Source organism: Bombina bombina, chromosome 1 (genome assembly GCF_027579735.1).
Source record: "Bombina bombina isolate aBomBom1 chromosome 1, aBomBom1.pri, whole genome shotgun sequence".
Classification (NCBI taxonomy): Eukaryota; Metazoa; Chordata; class Amphibia; order Anura; family Bombinatoridae; genus Bombina; species Bombina bombina.
The window spans coordinates 1585518579-1585538906 of NC_069499.1; the positions used below are offsets into that span (position 1 = coordinate 1585518579).

The window sequence follows — 20328 nt, forward strand, 5'->3', positions numbered from 1 at the left end:
TAGGGAATCTATAATGGTCCCTAAGAAAACCACCCTTGTAGCTGGAACAAGGGAACTCTTTTTTCAGATTCACTTTCCAACCGTGGGAACGTAGAAAAGACAACAAGATCTCTGTATGAGAGTTTGCCTGTTGAAAACATGGTGCCTAAACCAAAATGTCGTCCAGGTAGGGTGCTACTGCAATTCCCTGAGACCTGATCACTGCCAAAAGAGCCCCCAGAATATTTGAGAAAATTCTGGGAGCTGTGGCAAGACCAAATGGAAGAGCCACAAACAAAGTGTTTGTCCAGAAAAGCAAATCTCATGAATTTCTGATGATCCCTGTGGATGGGAACATGAAGATACGCATCCTTCAAATCTATGGTCGTCATGAACTGACCCTTTTGGACCAGAGGAAGAATGGAACAAATAGTTTTTATTTTTAAAGATGGTACCCTGAGAAACTTGTTGAGACACTAAAATGGGTCGAAAAGTTCTCTCTTTTTTGGGAGCCACGAATAAAACCCTAGACCCTGTTCCCTTATTGGAACTGGAAAAATCACTCCCAGGTAAAAAAAGGTCCTGAACACAGTTCAAGAATGCCTCTATTTTACCTGATCTACATATAGTCTTGAAATGTGGAACCTGCCCTTGGGAAGAAAGGATTTGAATTCTATTTTGTAACCCTGAGATACTATGTTCACAGTCCAATGATCTGGGACATCTCATATCCAGGCTTGACAAAACAGTGAAAGTCTGCCCACCACTTGATCCGATCCCGGACCGGGGACAGAACTTTCATGCTGCCTTAGAATCAGATGCGGGCTTCTTAGACTGCTTCCCCTTGTTCCAAGACTGGTTGGATTTCCAAGAAGGTTTGAACGGTTCCTGCTTGGAAGAGGAAGATTTCTGACCTCTGAAGTTACGAAAAGGAAGGAAAATTACTTTGGCGTCCCTTAGGTCTATTCTTCTTATCTTGAGGAAGACCCCTTTCCACCCGTAATTTCAGAAATAATTTCTGCCAGACCAGGTCCAAACAAGGTCTTACCCTTATAAGGAAGCACCAAAAGCTTAGACTTGGAGGTAACATCAACCGACCAAGATTTAAGCCACAAAGCCCTGCGGGCTAAGACAGTGAAACCAGACATCTTGGCTCCTAGTCTGATAACTTGCATGTTAGCATCAGAAATAAAGGAATTAGCTAATTTGAGAGCCTTAATGCTATCCTGGTTTTCCTCTAACAGAGACTCTACTAAAATAGAGTCAGACAAGGCATTGCACCAATAAAATGCTGCACTTGCTACAGTGGCAATACAAACTGCAGGTTGCCATTGAAGACCCTGTTGAACATACATCTTTTTTAAATAAGCCTCCAACTTCTTGTCCATGGGATCTTTAAAAGAACAACTATCCTCTATAGGGATCGTAGTTCTCTTAGCCAGAGTAGAAATAGCTCCTTCTACTTTAGGCACCGTGCACCATGAATTCTTAATAGAATCAGCAACAGGAAACATCTTTTTCAAAATAGAAAGGAAAAAAGGAGCCCCTGGCTTCTAGCATTCCTGTGAAATAATCTCTGTCACATGGTCAGGAACAGGAAACACTTCATGGGGGAAGGAACATCATAGTATTTATTAAGTTTACTAGATTTCTTAGGGTTGACAACAACAGAAGAATCAGAATCATCCAAAGTAGCCAATACCTCCTTCAACAGGACATGAAAGTGTTCAAGCTTAAATCTTCAGTATCAGGCAAAGGAGTTACACTGTCTGAATCTGAGATCTCACCCTCAGAAGCTACCAATGTATTCTCCCCATCAGGCTTATGAGGAAGGAAAACCTGCATATTAGCAGCTGAAACAGACACCTTAGAATCTGATAAATGCTTAGTCTTCCTCTTGCATCTCCCTAAAAGAGGAAAAGCAGATAATGCAGCAGATACTGCAGAAGATATCTGAGTAGCAAAATCTGCAGGCAAATAAACTCCTCCAGGAGGCTGAGAGGAGGGCACTGTATGTGACACCAATGAAGCTTGGGATGTTTGAGGAGAAAGCTGTGGCATTGCCTGAACAGCATCATCCTGAGACTGCTCCGAGGGAAACAACTTATCTTTAAATTCAAGAGTTCTAGCTAAGCATGCAGCACAGAATTCCATAGGCAAAACAATTTGTTCTTTAAGGCATAACAGACAATCATCAAGACACAGAGTCTTGATCCATGTGCAAAAAAAATAAATAAAAATAAATAAATTAAAGTTGATACTGTCACTTTAAGAAACATAGAATGAGAAAATAAGCAAACAGCCAGCTGTGACCCTCACGCTTAAAAAACTTACAGCTAGAAAAATAACTGAGACAGGACCTCTGCACCTCAGCTGAACTGAGGTGTCTTACCTGACCTCGCAAAAACACTCTGCAAATAAAGCAGAGAAATCCCCAGCCGACCCAAACACTCACCTTCTGAACCTTGTAACAGACACTAAACCCGGAACAGAAAACAAGTCGGCCAGAGACTCCGCTCCATTTACTAAATGCGGAAGAGCGGAAGTCACATAACATATCCGACTAGAAACAGTTTAGCACAGTAATAGCGCGCGTTTCTGTGCAGGAGGAAGAAAGAAAAAAAAAAGAAACCGCCCCTAAAGCGAACCCCAGGAAAATTCAAATAAGCCCACACAATCAGGGTTGTCAACATCGTAACCCAAAACACATGAGCCACAAAATAAAGGATTATGCTTTATTTACAAAAAAGCATTTAACCCCTTAGTCTCCCTGTCTCATTTATACAGTGCCTGCCCTCTGCCAGAAAATACCCTAAATAAAGGATGTATAAGTCCCATAAAAAGATGCAGCTAAAATTACCTAAGTGCCAATCTCCAATCTAGAGAAAAAAAGGCACTTGCCTGCAATGCAGCTGTCTGGCAGGGAGACAGCTCATCAGGTGTGAAAGGACAGAAACTCCCTACAGAGACCTGAGGAAAAAAGAAAGAACAGAGTAACCTAACTCTGGCTTTCTATACCTAGGGCAGCAATATTTTAGGAAACAAAGTACAACCTCACAACTTCTTAACTGCTTAAAAGTCACCACTACTCTACTGAAGAGATTAATGTGGACTACCGCTACACCCCAAATCTTGCTAGAAGCGAAAAGAAATCCAATTTTTCTTCAGACACCAAAACATCACCTCCTCCATTGACAGAGGCAAAGAGAATGACTGGGGATTATGGGTAGGGGAGTGACATTTTACAGCTTTACTGTGGTGCTCTTTGCCTCCTCCTGGTGGCCAGGAGTGATATTCCCACTAGTAATTGAATGACGTCATGGACTCTCCTTATCTTAGGAAAGAAATAGGACTTTCTAATCGTCAGACGATATCCCCACAGCAGCAACAGAAGAAAGCTCAGAGAAAGTGACACCGCTCCGCTCAGTATTGCAAACGGAAGAGCGGGAAGTCGTGTGAGTGGCTGTAAAATAGATTGTGCAACAGACTAAAAGCGCACGTTTCTGTAAGAAAGCCTCTGAAGAAAAACGTAAGTAACTTAATCCAAAAAAAACCCAGTCTTTAAGCCCCAATAATAAAGAAAAATGTCTAAAACACTTTATCCCATCATCTAAAATTACTGTAGACCTACAGCCATAAACGTCAGGGATACCATCCCATAACAAATGAGGGAAGCCATTAACCCCTTAGTCTCTCAAAAGGAATCCTTAACAAAGGATTAGATATGTCCCATGAGATCTAGTGCAGATATAAACATTTTACTGTGCAAGTCTCCAGTACCTAGAAGACAAAGGCACTTACCTGCAGAGCCAGCTTTTGGGCAGAAAGACAGCTCACAAGGTGTGAAAGGACACTTACGCCTATCAGAGACCTGAAGAAAAAGATAGAACAGAGTAACTAACTCTGACTTTCTATAATAGGAGTAGCAATAATGTTAGAAGTAAAGCAAAGACTACCTTGGCACCTTCTAACTGCTAAAAGTAACCACAACTCTTGCTAAAGAGATTGACATGGACACAATAAGACCTCAATCCTTGTTTGGAGGGAAAAGTACCCATTAAAGGATTAAATCTTCAGACACTCAACTTCGCCATCCTCTCATTTACAGAGGCAAAGAATGACTGGGGGTTATGGGTAAGGGAAGTGACACATAACAGCTCTGCTGGGGTGCTCTTTGCCTCCTCCTGCTGGCCAGGAGGTGAATATCCCACTAGTAATTTGAATGACGTTGTGGACTCTCCATGCCATAGGAAAGAAATCAGAACTCTGTTGCTTAAATTGCTTTATTGGTAGCCAACGACAAATACATAGTTTGATGTTTTTGTTTTGTGTCAGTAAAGGAAAATCCATAAAAAAAATAATATAATTTAAAATGCAAGAAGAAAAAAACCTACTTTATTCACAATAAAAATGTACCCGATATTACTCATCTTTATTAGGTATTTATTAGGTATTTATTAGGTTAGTGAATCGTATTGAATGTGCGGTCTCAGCTGCCACCTATATCATTACTGACCATAAGTGCTCTGTGACCCACAAACAAATTAATTTGTGGCCCTTAGAATGCATGGAGTGTGGCTCTAACAACAAAAGGCTAAATAGGACGGTCTTACTTACTATTTCATATTGTTATTTTCACTCAGCACCCCAGCTAGAGGGGAACTGACATTACAATTAGTTTCCCTTTAAAAGGATAGTGTACTGTAAAATTAGTTTCTCTTTAAAGGGACGGTGTACTGTAAAATTAGTTTCTCTTTAAAAGGACGGTGTACTGTAAAATTAGTTTCTCTTTAAAAGGATAGTGTACTGTAAAATTAGTTTCTCTTTAAAGGGACGGTGTACTGTAAAATTAGTTTCTCTTTAAAGGGACGGTGTACTGTAAAATTAGTTTCTCTTTAAAAGGATAGTGTACTGTAAAATTAGTTTCTCTTTAAAGGGACGGTGTACTGTAAAATTAGTTTCTCTTTAAAGGGACGGTGTACTGTAAAATTAGTTTCTCTTTAAAAGGATAGTGTACTGTAAAATTAGTTTCTTTTTAAAGGGACGGTGTACTGTAAAATTGGTTTCCGCATAAAGTTTTCCAGTTACTTGTTTTACCAGCAGCAGAGTATAAAATCTATTAAATCAGACCTCGCTATCTTATCACGCTCTATACGCAAAAATGTTTCCTTATTCTTAAAGCTGTCTGTAAACCAAAACCCAATAGTTATTTATTTTATCTCTCTCCTAATAACTCTGCACCGCTGGAAGTGTCATTTCATCTGCTGTCTCTGTTTACATAGCTTTTGTATAGCCAGTGCTTAAAGTGTATGTAAAGTCACGCTTTCTGCTGTTGCTTAATTTATTAATCGATTAAAATAAAGGTTAGTTTAATTCATGATTTTTTTCTAATCTAACTGTATTACTGTAACGAAGCATTTAAAACCCGAATTCTCTTACTTTAATCCTCCGCCCGCCATCTTGTCCCTCGTTTTGCATTTGATTGACAGACCGCAGTGACTAATTATACATCGTACCCCGTGGCGTCCTGCCCCTTTTTCACTTACGTCACGCGATTGAACCGATGCAACTGCGCATGCGTGTCTTGACTGATCGTCATCCACATTCCGTGCTCGTTCTTGTTTAGCGCATGCGCTTTGGTCCCTAATCTTAAATTTACATACGAATAACGGAACAAGGCACGCAAGCCCATATTGAAATCCTAAGAGAAACGCATGCGCAAATTGATTTGCCCACGGGAGCGCGCTCCAGTCATACGTAAGCGAGTGTGAGGGAATTGTCTATAAGGAAAGAAGCTGTCAAGCCGGAAGTCATGGATGGGAGGAGTTCAAACTGAAATCGTAGATAAGTAGTAATAGAAAATATAACATAACAACATGAATTTAAAAAAAAATAATTATAGCGGTTTATATTGCAAGCATAGTGATAATCCAAAATGATGATTAGAAACCGGAAAATTGACATTCACTTTAAAGGGACATGAAACCCAAAAAATTTATTTCATGATTTAGATAGAACATACAATTTTAAACAACTTTCCAATTTACTTCTATTATTTAAATTTGCTTCATTCTCTTGTTATCCTTTGCTGAAAGGTTTATCTAGGCTAAAGCTCAGGAGAAGTAAAGAACCTAGGTTCTAGCTGCTGATTGGTGACTGCATATATATATATTGACTGTCATTGGCTCACCCATGTGTTCAGTGAAACCAGTAGTGCATTGCTGCCTATTTTGCCTTCAACAAATGATACCAAGAGAATGAAGCAAATTTGATAATAGAAGTAAACTGTAAAATTGTTTAAAATTGTCCATTTTACCTAAATCATGAAAGAACATATTTGGGTTTTCTGTCCCTTTAAGTACTGATATATTCAGTACAGGTGGAGCTAGCTCAGACAAGTTATTTCAAATGCCAAAATAAAGGTAAATGTGATATTTGTAAACAGTTTAATACACTCCTGCAGGTATAATGGATAATTATGAACAAATGAAAGGGGGGAATTTTTACAGTGCCCTGTCCCTTTAAGTTACAGAGTTGTATTTACACACATTGTCTAGTAAAACTAATTTACAATATAATTTATGTTTTATCTTGCCTGCTTTTCCTGTAATTTAACTCTGCAAATGGTGGGCTTTCCAGTTCAGTGAATTGGAGGTGCATTCTGCAGACTTCACAAGCCCAACCCTGCTACATATCTGTACATAACTGGCACCATGCTGCAAAATAATGCAGTATCTACTCGTTATTGGCTCCTCTAAATAAGGTGACTGGCGGGTGAAGGAAGAACAAAAGCAACAAACAAGGTATTTATACAAAAACAAATCGCATTCACCGACTGAGATAAAAAAATAATAAATTACAAGGTCCCTTTAAAGGGACAGTCAAGTCAGAAGTAAACTTTCATGATACAGATAGAGCATTCAGTGCAGTCTTTTATATTTAAACTTTTTGTGGAACAAGCTCCTACTGAGCATGTGCAGGAATTCACAGAATATACCTATATGCAGTTGTGATTGGCTGATGGATGTCACATGACACAGGAGGAGGGAAATAGACAGAACTACTCATTTGAATGTCAGACTAAGTGCTATTTCATTGTCTGTTTACCGGTTGTACACAGCAGCATCAGTAGGTGGAGAGTGAAGAACAATAAAGTGCCATGAATACTAAAGAGACAGATCGTGTCTGGCTGATGACACAAGGCCTTTGTTCTATCGGTGTTCAGCACCGCATAAGGAACACAAATGACTTTCAGCACAGGAACAATCATTTTACAAAAATAAACCTCTATTGGACTCTCTGAAGCAAAGGAACGGTCGCTTGTTTAATAAAAAGATTTGCTAACATGACATTGATGTTTACAAAGTTCCAGACTACAGATTATACTGAATACTGCGAGGCAGGAATCACTGCCGAAATGAGCTGAAGAGACCCTATAAAGTCACTTGTGTTCCCCTAAGGAGATTACTTAACAAGACCCCTCATGATACTCAGGGATGACCCTCTGTATCCGCTACCAAAGTGATTCCAGTGGTTAAGATAGTGAAAAAGCTGATAAAGTTTCAGGCGCTTGTCAAATCCTTCAGCTTCGGGAATCTTGTCGTGGTAGGCGGAGTAGAAGGAACCTCTGAATCCTCCGAACATGCCGGCAATCGCAAGCTCATATTCTGAATGGCCGTAAAAAGAGGCTGGGTCAAAAATGACTGGTGCTGACCCAACCTCGGCCACGTTTCCTCCCCACAGGTCTCCGTGCAGAAGAGCAGGTACAATCTCAATGGCAGTGAAAAGCGATGGGATCTTCAGCTGTGAGGGGGTAGAGGCACAGTCAGTATTAGTAGGTGTGATGATTAGTAATAAAAACAACTTTACTCTTATTATTGAATTTGCTTCATTCCCTAGGTAGGCTGAGGAGTGTGCATGTGTATAACATTAATGCTGCTACAGCGCTAAAGACATGTGCCTAAGCCTAACAAAGTTTATTTTTCAATAAAGGATACAAGAAGTACAAAGCAAATTAGGTAACGCGTTATGTGCGCTAATTCGCTACAGCATGTAATTTTAAGACTATCAATCCTGCGCTACTGTGTGTTTAACCCTCGCAAAGGGTAGTGCCAAAACCATTGCTGAACCATTGCTGATCCAATCAGTAATGCTAGTTACACTAGCGGTAGTTAAACACACAGTAGTGCAGGGTCGATAGTCTTGAAATAACATAACAGATTAGAGCACGGAACAGATAAGAGCATGTCAATTTTCAACTATACGGTCTGTTAATAATTTACCTAATTGCCAGTTTATAAATAAGTGAAGCATAGTCAGCGCATGCGCATTACATCTCTACACTACTGTAGGATAAAATGTATTGTATATACGGCTGGTTTATAAATAAGTGCAGCACTGTCAGCGCATGTGCATTACATCTCTACACTACTGTAGGATAAAATGTATTGTATATACGGCTGGTTTATAAATAAGTGCAACATTGTCAGCGCATGTGCATAACATCGCTACACTACTGTAGGATAAAATGCATTGTATATACCGCTGGTTTATAATAAGTGCAGCACTGTCAGCGCATGTGCATAACATCGCTACACTACTGTAGGATAAAATGTATTGTATGTACGGCTGGTTTATAATAAGTGCAGCACAGTCAGAGCATGCACATTACATCTCTACACTACTGTAGGATAAAATGTATTGTATGTACGACTGGTTTATAATAACTGCAGCACTATCAGCGCATGCGCATTACATCTCTACACTACTGTAGGATAAAATGTATTGAATATACGGCTGGTTTATAATAAGTGCAGCACTGTCAGCGCATGTGCATAACATCGCTACACTACTGTAGGATAAAATGTATTGTATATACGGCTGGTTTATAAATAAGTGCAACATTGTCAGCGCATGCACATCACATCTCTACACTACTGTAGGATAAAATGCATTGTATATACCGCTGGTTTATAATAAGTGCAGCACTGTCAGCGCATGTGCATAACATCGCTACACTACTGTAGGATAAAATGTATTGTATGTACGGCTGGTTTATAATAAGTGCAGCACAGTCAGAGCATGCGGATTACATCTCTACACTACTGTAGGATAAAATGTATTGTATGTACAACTGGTTTATAATAAGTGCAGCACTATCAGCGCATGCGCATTACATCTCTACACTACTGTAGGATAAAATGTATTATATGTACAACTGGTTTATAATAAGTGCAGCACTATCAGCGCATGCGCATTACATCTCTACACTACTGTAGGATAAAATGTATTGTATGTACAACTGGTTTATAATAAGTGCAGCACTATCAGCGCATGCGCATTACATCTCTACACTACTGTAGGATAAAATGTATTGTATGTACAACTGGTTTATAATAAGTGCAGCACTATCAGCGCATGCGCATTACATCTCTACACTACTGTAGGATAAAATGTATTATATGTACAACTGGTTTATAATAAGTGCAGCACTATCAGCGCATGCGCATTACATCTCTACACTACTGTAGGATAAAATGTATTGTATGTACAACTGGTTTATAATAAGTGCAGCACTGTCAGCGCATGCACATTACATCTCTACACTACTGTAGGATAAAATGTATTATATGTACAACTGGTTTATAATAAGTGCAGCACTATCAGCGCATGCGCATTACATCTCTACACTACTGTAGGATAAAATGTATTGTATGTACGGCTGGTTTATAATAAGTGCAGCACTGTCAGCGCATGCGCATTACATCTCTACACTACTGTAGGATAAAATGTATTGTATGTATGGCTGGTTTATAAATAAGCAGCATGGTCAGCGCATGCACATTACAGCTCTACACTACTGTAGGATAAAATGTATTGTAGGTAAAGTTGGTTTATAATAAGTGCAGCACTGTCAGCGCATGCGCATTACATCTCTACACTACTGTAGGATAAAATGTATTGTATGTACGGATGGTTTATAAATAAGTGCAGCATTGTCAGCGCATGTGCATTACATCTCTATACTACTGTAGGATAAAATGTATTGTAGGTACTGCTGGTTTATAAATAAGTGCAGCAAGTCAGCGCATGCACATTACATCGCTATACTACTGTAGGATAAAATGTATTGTATATACGGCTGGTTTAAAATAAGTGCAGCACTGTCAGCACATGCGCATTACATCTCTATACTACTGTAGGATAAAATGTATTGTATATACGGCTGGTTTATAAATAAGTAGCACAGTCAGCGCATGCACATTACATCTCTACTCTACTGTAGGATAAAATGTATTGTATATACGGCTGGTTTATAAATAAGTAGCACAGTCAGCGCATGCACATTACATCTCTACACTACTGTAGGATAAAATGTATTGTATATACGGTTGGTTTATAATAAGTGCAGCACTGTCAGCACATGCGCATTACATCTCTACACTACTGTAGGATAAAATATATTGTATATATGGCTGGTTTATAAGTGCAGCATTGTCAGCGCATGCGCATTACATCTCTACTCTACTGTAGGATAAAATGTATTGTATATGCGGCTGGTTTATAAATAAGTAGCACAGTCAGCGCATGCACATTACATCTCTACACTACTGTAGGATAAAATGTATTGTAGGTAAAGTTGGTTTATAATAAGTGCAGCACTGTCAGCGCATGCGCATTACATCTCTACACTACTGTAGGATAAAATGTATTGTATGTACGGATGGTTTATAAATAAGTGCAGCATTGTCAGCGCATGTGCATTACATCTCTATACTACTGTAGGTTAAAATGTATTGTAGGTACTGCTGGTTTATAAATAAGTGCAGCAAGTCAGCGCATGCACATTACATCGCTACACTACTGTAGGATAAAATGTATTGTATATACGGCTGGTTTATAATAAGTGCAGCACTGTCGGCACATGCGCATTACATCTCTATACTACTGTAGGATAAAATGTATTGTATATACGGCTGGTTTATAAATAAGTAGCACAGTCAGCGCATGCACATTACATCTCTACTCTACTGTAGGATAAAATGTATTGTATATACGGCTGGTTTATAAATAAGTAGCACAGTCAGCGCATGCACATTACATCTCTACACTACTGTAGGATAAAATGTATTGTATATACGGTTGGTTTATAATAAGTGCAGCACTGTCAGCACATGCGCATTACATCTCTACACTACTGTAGGATAAAATATATTGTATATATGGCTGGTTTATAAGTGCAGCATTGTCAGCGCATGCGCATTACATCTCTACTCTACTGTAGGATAAAATGTATTGTATATGCGGCTGGTTTATAAATAAGTAGCACAGTCAGCGCATGCACATTACATCTCTACACTACTGTAGGATAAAATGTATTGTATATAAGGCTGGTTTATAATAAGTGCAGCACTGTCAGCGCATGTGCATTAAATCTCTACACTACTGTAGGATAAAATGTATTGTATGTTATGCTGGTTTATAATAAGTGTAGCACGGTCAATGCATGCGCATTACATCTCTACACTACTGTAGGATAAAATGTATTGTATGTACGGTTGGTTTATAAATAAGTAGCACAGTCAGCACATGCGCATTACATCTCTACACTACTGTAGGATAAAATGTATTGTATGTATGGCTGGTTTATAAATAAGTAGCACGGTCAGCGCGTGCGCATTACATCTCTACACTACTGTAGGATAAAATGTATTGTATGTACGACTGGTTTATAAGTGCAGCACTGTCAGCGCATGCGCATTACATCTCTACACTACTGTAGGATAAAATGTATTATATATACGGCTGGTTTATAAATAAGTAGCACAGTCAGCGCATGTGCATTACATCTCTATACTACTGTAGGACAAAATGTATTGTATGTACGGCTGGTTTATAATAAGTGCAGCACTATCAGCGCATGCGCATTACATCTCTACACTACTGTAGGATAAAATGTATTGTATGTTATGCTGGTTTACAAATAAGTGTAGCACAGTCAGCGCATGCGGATTACATCTCTACACTACCGTAGGATAAAATGTATTGTATGTTATGCTGGTTTATAAATAAGTAGCACGGTCAGCGCATGCTGATTACGTCTCTACACTACCGTAGGATAAAATGTATTGTATATTATGCTGGTTTATAATAAGTTAAGCACTGTCAGCGCGTGCGCATTACATCTCTACACTACTGTAGGATAAAATGTATTGTATATACGGCTGGTTTATAAATAAGTAGCACGGTCAGCCCCTGCGCATTACATCTCTACACTACTGTAGGATAAAATGTATTGCATGTATGGCTGGTTTATAAATAAGTAGCACAGTCAGCGCATGCGCATTACATCTCTACACTACTGTAGGACAAAATGTATTGTATGTACGGCTGGTTTATAATAAGTGCAGCACTGTCAGCGCATGCACATTACATCTCTACACTACTGTAGGATAAAATGTATTGTATATACGGCTGGTTTATAAATAAGTAGCACGGTCAGCGCATGCGCATTACATCTCTACACTACTGTAGGATAAAATGTATTGCATGTATGGCTGGTTTATAAATAAGTAGCACAGTCAGCGCATGCGCATTACATCTCTACACTACTGTAGGACAAAATGTATTGTATGTACGGCTGGTTTATAATAAGTGCAGCACTGTCAGCGCATGCACATTACATCTCTACACTACTGTAGGATAAAATGCATTGTATATACGGCTGGTTTATAATAAGTGCCGCACTGTCAGCGCATGCACATTACATCTCTACACTACTGTAGGATAAAATGTATTGTATATACGGCTGGTTTATAAGTGCAGCATTGTCAGCGCATGCGCATTACATCTCTACACTACTGTAGGATAAAATGTATTGCATATACGGCTGGGTTATAAATAAGTAGCACAGTCAGCGCATGCACATTACATCTCTACACTACTGTAGGATAAAATGTATTGTATATACGGCTGGTTTATAATAAGTGCAGCACTGTCAGCACATGCGCATTACATCTCTACACTACTGTAGGATAAAATGGATTGTATATAAGGCTGGTTTATAAGTGCAGCACTGTCAGCGCATGTGCATTACATCTCTACACTACTGTAGGATAAAATGGATTGTATATAAGGCTGGTTTATAATAAGTGCAGCACTGTCAGCGCATGCGCATTACATCTCTACACTACTGTAGGATAAAATGTATTGTATGTACGGCTGGTTTAAAATAAGTGCAGCACGGTCAGTGCATGCGCATTACAGCTCTACACTACTGTAGGATAAAATGTATTGTATGTACGACTGGTTTATAAGTGCAGCACTGTCAGCGCATGCGCATTACATCTCTACACTACTATAGGATAAAATGTATTGTATGTACGACTGGTTTATAAGTGCAGCACTGTCAGTGCATGCGCATTACACCTCTACACTACTGTAGGATAAAATGTATTATATATACGGCTGGTTTATAAATAAGTAGCACAGTCAGCGCATGCGTATTATATCTCTACACTACTGTAGGATAAAATGTATTGTATGTTATGCTGGTTACAAAAAAGTGTGGCACGGTCAGCGCATGCGCATTACATCTCTACACTACTGTAGGATAAAATGTATTGTATGTACGGCTGGTTTATAAATAAGTAGCACAGTCAGCGCATGCGGATTACATCTCTACACTACCGTAGGATAAAATGTATTGTATATACGGCTGGTTTATAAGTGCAGCACTGTCAGCGCATGCCATCTCTACACTACTGTAGGATAAAATGTATTGTATGTATGGCTGGTTTATAAATAAGCAGCATGGTCAGCGCATGCGCATTACAGCTTTACACTACTGTAGGATAAAATGTATTGTAGGTAAGGCTGGTTTATAAATAAGTGCAGGACTGTCAGCGCATGCACATTACATCTCTACACTACTTTAGGATAAAATGTATTGTAGGTACTGCTGGCTTATAAATAAGTGCAGCACAGTCAGCACATGAAATTTAGAGCACTAAACAGTCGTGGGATAAAATGTTTGTGGCTGTTTAAAACCCACCTGTAACTGTGCCCATAATTCACGAGCCTCTCTGTCTCCTGATGACTTCTCTAACAAATCCATCTGGTTCTGGATCCGCTGGCGAGTGAAGAATGTGACCCAGTCATCCTGCCAATCATTCACCTGTGCGAAAAGGAAATGCTCTCGTCAGGAGGGAGATCTGTGTGTAGTTTAGTACAGGGGCAGACAATATCGCTAGCTGCTGTAGTCAGGAGAGAGATCTGTATGTAGTTTAGTACAGGGGCAGACAATACCGCTAGCTGCTCTAGTCAGGAGAGAGATCTGTGTGTAGTTTAGTACAGGGGCAGACAATACCGCTAGCTGCTCTAGTCAGGAGAGAGATCTGTGTGTAGTTTAGTACAGGGGCAGACAATACCGCTAGCTGCTCTAGTCAGGAGAGAGATCTGTGTGTAGTTTAGTACAGGGGCAGACAATACCGCCAGCTGCTCTAGTCAGGAGAGAGATCTGTGTGTAGTTTAGTACAGGGGCAGACAATACCGCTAGCTGCTCTAGTCAGGAGAGAGATCTGTGTGTAGTTTAGTACAGGGGCAGACAATACCGCTAGCTGCTCTAGTCAGGAGAGAGATCTGTGTGTAGTTTAGTACAGGGGCAGACAATACCGCCAGCTGCTCTAGTCAGGAGGGAGATCTGTGTGTAGTTTAGTACAGGGGCAGACAATACCGCTAGCTGCTCTAGTCAGGAGAGAGATCTGTGTGTAGTTTAGTACAGGGGCAGACAATACCCCCTAGCTGCTCTAGTCAGGAGAGAGATCTGTGTGTAGTTTAGTACAGGGGCAGACAATACCGCCAGCTGCTCTAGTCAGGGGGGGAGATCTGTGTGTAGTTTAGTACAGGGGCAGACAATACCGCTAGCTGCTCTAGTCAGGAGAGAGATCTGTGTGTAGTTTAGTACAGGGGCAGACAATACCGCCAGCTGCTCTAGTCAGGAGAGAGATCTGTGTGTAGTTTAGTACAGGGGCAGACAATACCGCCAGCTGCTCTAGTCAGGAGAGAGATCTGTGTGTAGTTTAGTACAGGGGGCAGACAATACCGCTAGCTGCTCTAGTCAGGAGAGAGATCTGTGTGTAGTTTAGTACAGGGGCAGACAATACCGCCAGCTGCTCTAGTCAGGAGAGAGATCTGTGTGTAGTTTAGTACAGGGGCAGACAATACCGCTAGCTGCTCTAGTCAGGAGAGAGAGATCTGTGTGTAGTTTAGTACAGGGGCAGACAATACCGCCAGCTGCTCTAGTCAGGAGAGAGATCTGTGTGTAGTTTAGTACAGGGGCAGACAATACCGCCAGCTGCTCTAGTCAGGAGAGAGATCTGTGTGTAGTTTAGTACAGGGGCAGACAATACCGCTAGCTGCTCTAGTCAGGAGAGAGATCTGTGTGTAGTTTAGTACAGGGGCAGACAATACCCCAGCTGCTCTAGTCAGGAGGGAGATCTGTGTGTAGTTTAGTACAGGGGCAGACAATACCGCCAGCTGCTCTAGTCAGGAGGAGATCTGTGTGTAGTTTAGTACAGGGGCAGACAATACCGCTAGCTGCTCTAGTCAGGAGAGAGATCTGTGTGTAGTTTAGTACAGGGGCAGACAATACCGCCAGCTGCTCTAGTCAGGAGAGAGATCTGTGTGTAGTTTAGTACAGGGGCAGACAATACCGCTAGCTGCTCTAGTCAGGAGGGAGATCTGTGTGTAGTTTAGTACAGGGGCAGACAATACCGCCAGCTGCTCTAGTCAGGAGGGAGATCTGTGTGTAGTTTAGTACAGGGGCAGACAATACCGCTAGCTGCTCTAGTCAGGAGGGAGATCTGTGTGTAGTTTAGTACAGGGGCAGACAATACCGCCAGCTGCTCTAGTCAGGAGGGAGATCTGTGTGTAGTTTAGTACAGGGGCAGACAATACCGCTAGCTGCTCTAGTCAGGAGGGAGATCTGTGTGTAGTTTAGTACAGGGGCAGACAATACCGCTAGCTGCTCTAGTCAGGAGGGAGATCTGTGTGTAGTTTAGTACAGGGGCAGACAATACCGCCAGCTGCTCTAGTCAGGAGGGAGATCTGTGTGTAGTTTAGTACAGGGGCAGACAATACCGCTAGGTGCTCTAGTCAGGAGAGAGATCTGTGTGTAGTTTAGTACAGGGGCAGACAATACCGCCAGCTGCTCTAGTCAGGAGGGAGATCTGTGTGTAGTTTAGTACAGGGGCAGACAATACCGCTAGCTGCTCTAGTCAGGAGAGAGATCTGTGTGTAGTTTAGTACAGGGGCAGACAATACCGCTAGCTGCTCTAGTCAGGAGAGAGATCTGTGTGTAGTTTAGTACAGGGGCAGACAATACCGCTAGCTGCTGTCTCTTTCTGAATTCTGAAAGTTTAAAGTGCCATAAAACAGGTTGAGATCTGTGCATATACTAAAGAGATAATTCATTTAAAATAGTTTGCATAAAAATTGTTTAAAAATTACTGGGAAGTATTTTAAAATAATTTTCAAAAATAAGCAAAATGAATTACATAGCTGAACTGCCTGGAGCAGCCAACTCCACCCCTCTTATCAGTGTTTAGACACAGGCATTGTATTTAAACTGAGTTCCCAGCTTCTAGGCAGCTCCAGCAGATAATCCCTATTCACTTTTGCATTTTACCAAAAGAACAATAAACATAGATACAGCCATAAAAGGAATTTTGTGGGGGGAGTTAGAGCTTTAAAAGTCAGAAACTAAAAAGAAAGGTTTAATGGTGAGGCACTGCAGTATACATTTGCAGGTAAAGTAATTAAAGTACATATTATATTATTTTGTCTCTATCCCAACTTGTTTTATGTCCCTTAAAGGGACACTGTACCCAAAAAAATTCTTTCGTGATTCAGATAGAGCATGAAATTTTAAGCAACTTTCTAATTTACTCCTATTATCAAATTTTCTTCACTCTCTTGGTATCTTTATTTGAAATGCAAGAATGTAAGTTTAGATGCCGGCCCATTTTTGGTGAACAACCAGGGTTGTCCTTGCTGATTGGTGGATAAATTCATCCACCAATAAAAAAGTGCTGTCCAGAGTACTGAAACAAAAAAAAAAAAAGCTTAGATGCCTTCTTTTTCAAATAATGATAGCAAGAGAACGAAGAAAAATTGATAATAGGAGTAAATTAGAAAGTTGCTTAAAATTGCATGCTCTTTCAGAATTACAAAAGAAAAAATTTGGGTACAGTGTCCCTTTAAATTCTGACTTTAGTGTCCCTTTAATCTTTATAAATGTCTGCTCTGCCTGGACCAGAAGTAACAGCTGTGTAAGCAGTGAGGGCTGCATCCTTACCATAGGAAGATATCCACAGCAGGTCACAGTATGGAATCCAAACCGGTCTACGTACTGGATGTCCGACTGCCCGGCCCCTTTACCTTTAGAAAAATAAGTCTACAATGAATCTTGTGCTAGACGGCTAATTTTATCATTACAACTAACAGTGAAGGATGTAGGTAGTCACAGGCACTAAGAAGACATCGGTGCTGGCCATTACAGTAGGTACTAAACACAACTAACAGTGAAGGATGTAGGTAGTCACAGGCACTAAGAACACATCGGTGCTGGCCATTACAGTAGGTACTAAACACAAGTAACAGTGAAGGATGTAGGTAGTCACAGGCACTAAGAACACATCGGTGCTGGCCATTACAGTGGGTACTAAACACAACTAACAGTGAAGGATGTAGGTAGTCACAGGCACTAAGAACACATCGGTGCTGGCCATTACAGTGGGTACTAAACACAACTAACAGTGAAGGATGTAGGTAGTCACAGGCACTAAGAACACATCGGTGCTGGCCATTACAGTAGGTACTAAACACAACTAACAGTGAAGGATGTAGGTAGTCACAGGCACTAAGAACACATCGGTGCTGGCCATTACAGTGGGTACTAAACACAACTAACAGTGAAGGATGTAGGTAGTCACAGGCACTAAGAAGACATCGGTGCTGGCCATTACAGTGGGTACTAAACACAACTAACAGTGAAGGATGTAGGTAGTCACAGGCACTAAGAACACATCGGTGCTGGCCATTACAGTGGGTACTAAACACAACTAACAGTGAAGGATGTAGGTAGTCACAGGCACTAAGAACACATCGGTGCTGGCCATTACAGTGGGTACTAAACACAACTAACAGTGAAGGATGTAGGTAGTCACAGGCACTAAGAACACATCGGTGCTGGCCATTACAGTGGGTACTAAACACAACTAACAGTAAAGGATGTAGGTAGTCACAGGCACTAAGAACACATCGGTGCTGGCCATTACAGTGGGTACTAAACACAACTAACAGTAAAGGATGTAGGTAGTCACAGGCACTAAGAAGACATCGGTGCTGGCCATTACAGTAGGTACTAAACACAACTAACAGTGAAGGATGTAGGTAGTAACAGGCACTAAGAAGACATCGGTGCTGGCCATTACAGTGGGTACTAAACACAACTAACAGTGAAGGATGTAGGTAGTCACAGGCACTAATAACACATCTGTGCTGGCCATTACAGTGGGTACTAAACACAACTAACAGTGAAGGATGTAGGTAGTCACAGGCACTAAGAAGATCGGTGCTGGCCATTACAGTGGGTACTAAACACAACTAACAGTGAAGGATGTAGGTAGTCACAGGCACTAAGAACACATCGGTGCTGGCCATTACAGTAGGTACTAAACACAACTAACAGTGAAGGATGTAGGTAGTCACAGGCACTAAGAACACATCGGTGCTGGCCATTACAGTGGGTACTAAACACAACTAACAGTGAAGGATGTAGGTAGTCACAGGCACTAAGAACACATCGGTGTTGGCCATTACAGTGGGTACTAAACACAACTAACAGTGAAGGATGTAGGTAGTCACAGGCACTAAGAACACATCGGTGCTGGCCATTACAGTGGGTACTAAACACAACTAACAGTAAAGGATGTAGGTAGTCACAGGCACTAAGAACACATCGGTGCTGGCCATTACAGTGGGTACTAAACACAACTAACAGTAAAGGATGTAGGTAGTCACAGGCACTAAGAAGACATCGGTGCTGGCCATTACAGTAGGTACTAAACACAACTAACAGTGAAGGATGTAGGTAGTCACAGGCACTAATAACACATCTGTGCTGGCCATTACAGTGGGTACTAAACACAACTAACAGTGAAGGATGTAGGTAGTCACAGGCACGAAGTATCTTTTATCCATTCATTTATTCAACATTTTAATTCTACATTTTGATCCATTTGATACATTGTATCTACTAGTGTATCTACCATAACAGTGGACAAGTATTAGACGAACCGGCTCTGTGAAAAGCCTGTGGCTGGATACTGCATGCTGTTTGCTATCGCCGCTCCCACACTCCAGAGCAATTCCGATATCCACCAGTGTGAGTTAGCTGGACGACTCCTAACAGTCCAGAAGGCATTTGTGACACTTCTCAAGTGTCATACAGCTTGTAAGTACGGTCTTACTTGTATAATTGGCGTGTTATAATCATCTGATTGTGCACTATGGTGGCGCCTTCTTTTTTTATCTTTTACTTCTGCAGAATTTAACATCTTGGGACACCGACAAGAATTTCGAAGAAGCAGCCTGCCATCCACTCCAGATATCCGGATCTGGATTATGGACTAGATGAACTGTCCAATATCATATTTCCATCATCTACAACATTGGTTTGATTGGGACTTTTTCCACACTGTATATATTTTGCAGTTTTCACTCTTGTATTTATATATATAGGGGTACTTTATTTTATTGCACTATATGTTGGTTTTTTCACTTCTATTTCTATACAGGTATTTGGCGCACTGGTTTTTTTCACTTTTATTAACAGTGAAGGATGTAGGTAGTCACAGGCACTAAGAAGATCGGTGCTGGCCATTACAGTGGGTACTAAACACAACTAACAGTGAAGGATGTAGGTAGTCACAGGCACTAAGAAGACATTGGTGCTGGCCATTACAGTAGGTACTAAACACAACTAACAGTAAAGGATATAGGTAGTCACAGGCACTAAGAAGACATCGGTGCTGGCCATTACAGTAGGTACTAAACACAAGTAACAGTGAAGGATGTAGGTAGTCACAGGCACTAAGAAGACATCGGTGCTGGCCATTACAGTGGGTACTAAACACAACTAACAGTGAAGGATGTAGGTAGTCACAGGCACTAATACATCGGTACTGGCCATTACAGTGGGTACTAAACACAACTAACAGTGAAGGATGTAGGTAGTCACAGGCACTAAGAAGACATCGGTGCTGGCCATTACAGTGGGTACTAAAC

General features: G+C 40.8%; 1 protein-coding gene across 2 annotated transcripts in view; it reads right to left on the reverse strand.

Annotated features, from left to right (window-relative positions):
- Positions 1-4246: 4246 nt before the first annotated feature.
- The window catches only part of LOC128656425 (ketosamine-3-kinase), a 116400-nt gene continuing 100318 nt past the window's right edge, over positions 4247-20328 (reverse strand). The window contains exons 3-6 of one of the 2 annotated variants that reach the window (XR_008402005.1): positions 17336-17418; positions 14033-14155; positions 5948-7782; positions 4247-5278 (exon numbers count right to left, since the gene is read on the reverse strand). Coding sequence is in view for 1 of the 2 variants with exons in the window: in XM_053710331.1 (XP_053566306.1) it covers positions 7444-7782; positions 14033-14155; positions 17336-17418 (545 nt within the window). In the remaining variant the exon portion in view is untranslated. Of the gene's footprint in view, positions 7783-14032; positions 14156-17335; positions 17419-20328 lie in introns of both variants that reach the window. The other variant, XM_053710331.1, reaches the window with a different exon arrangement.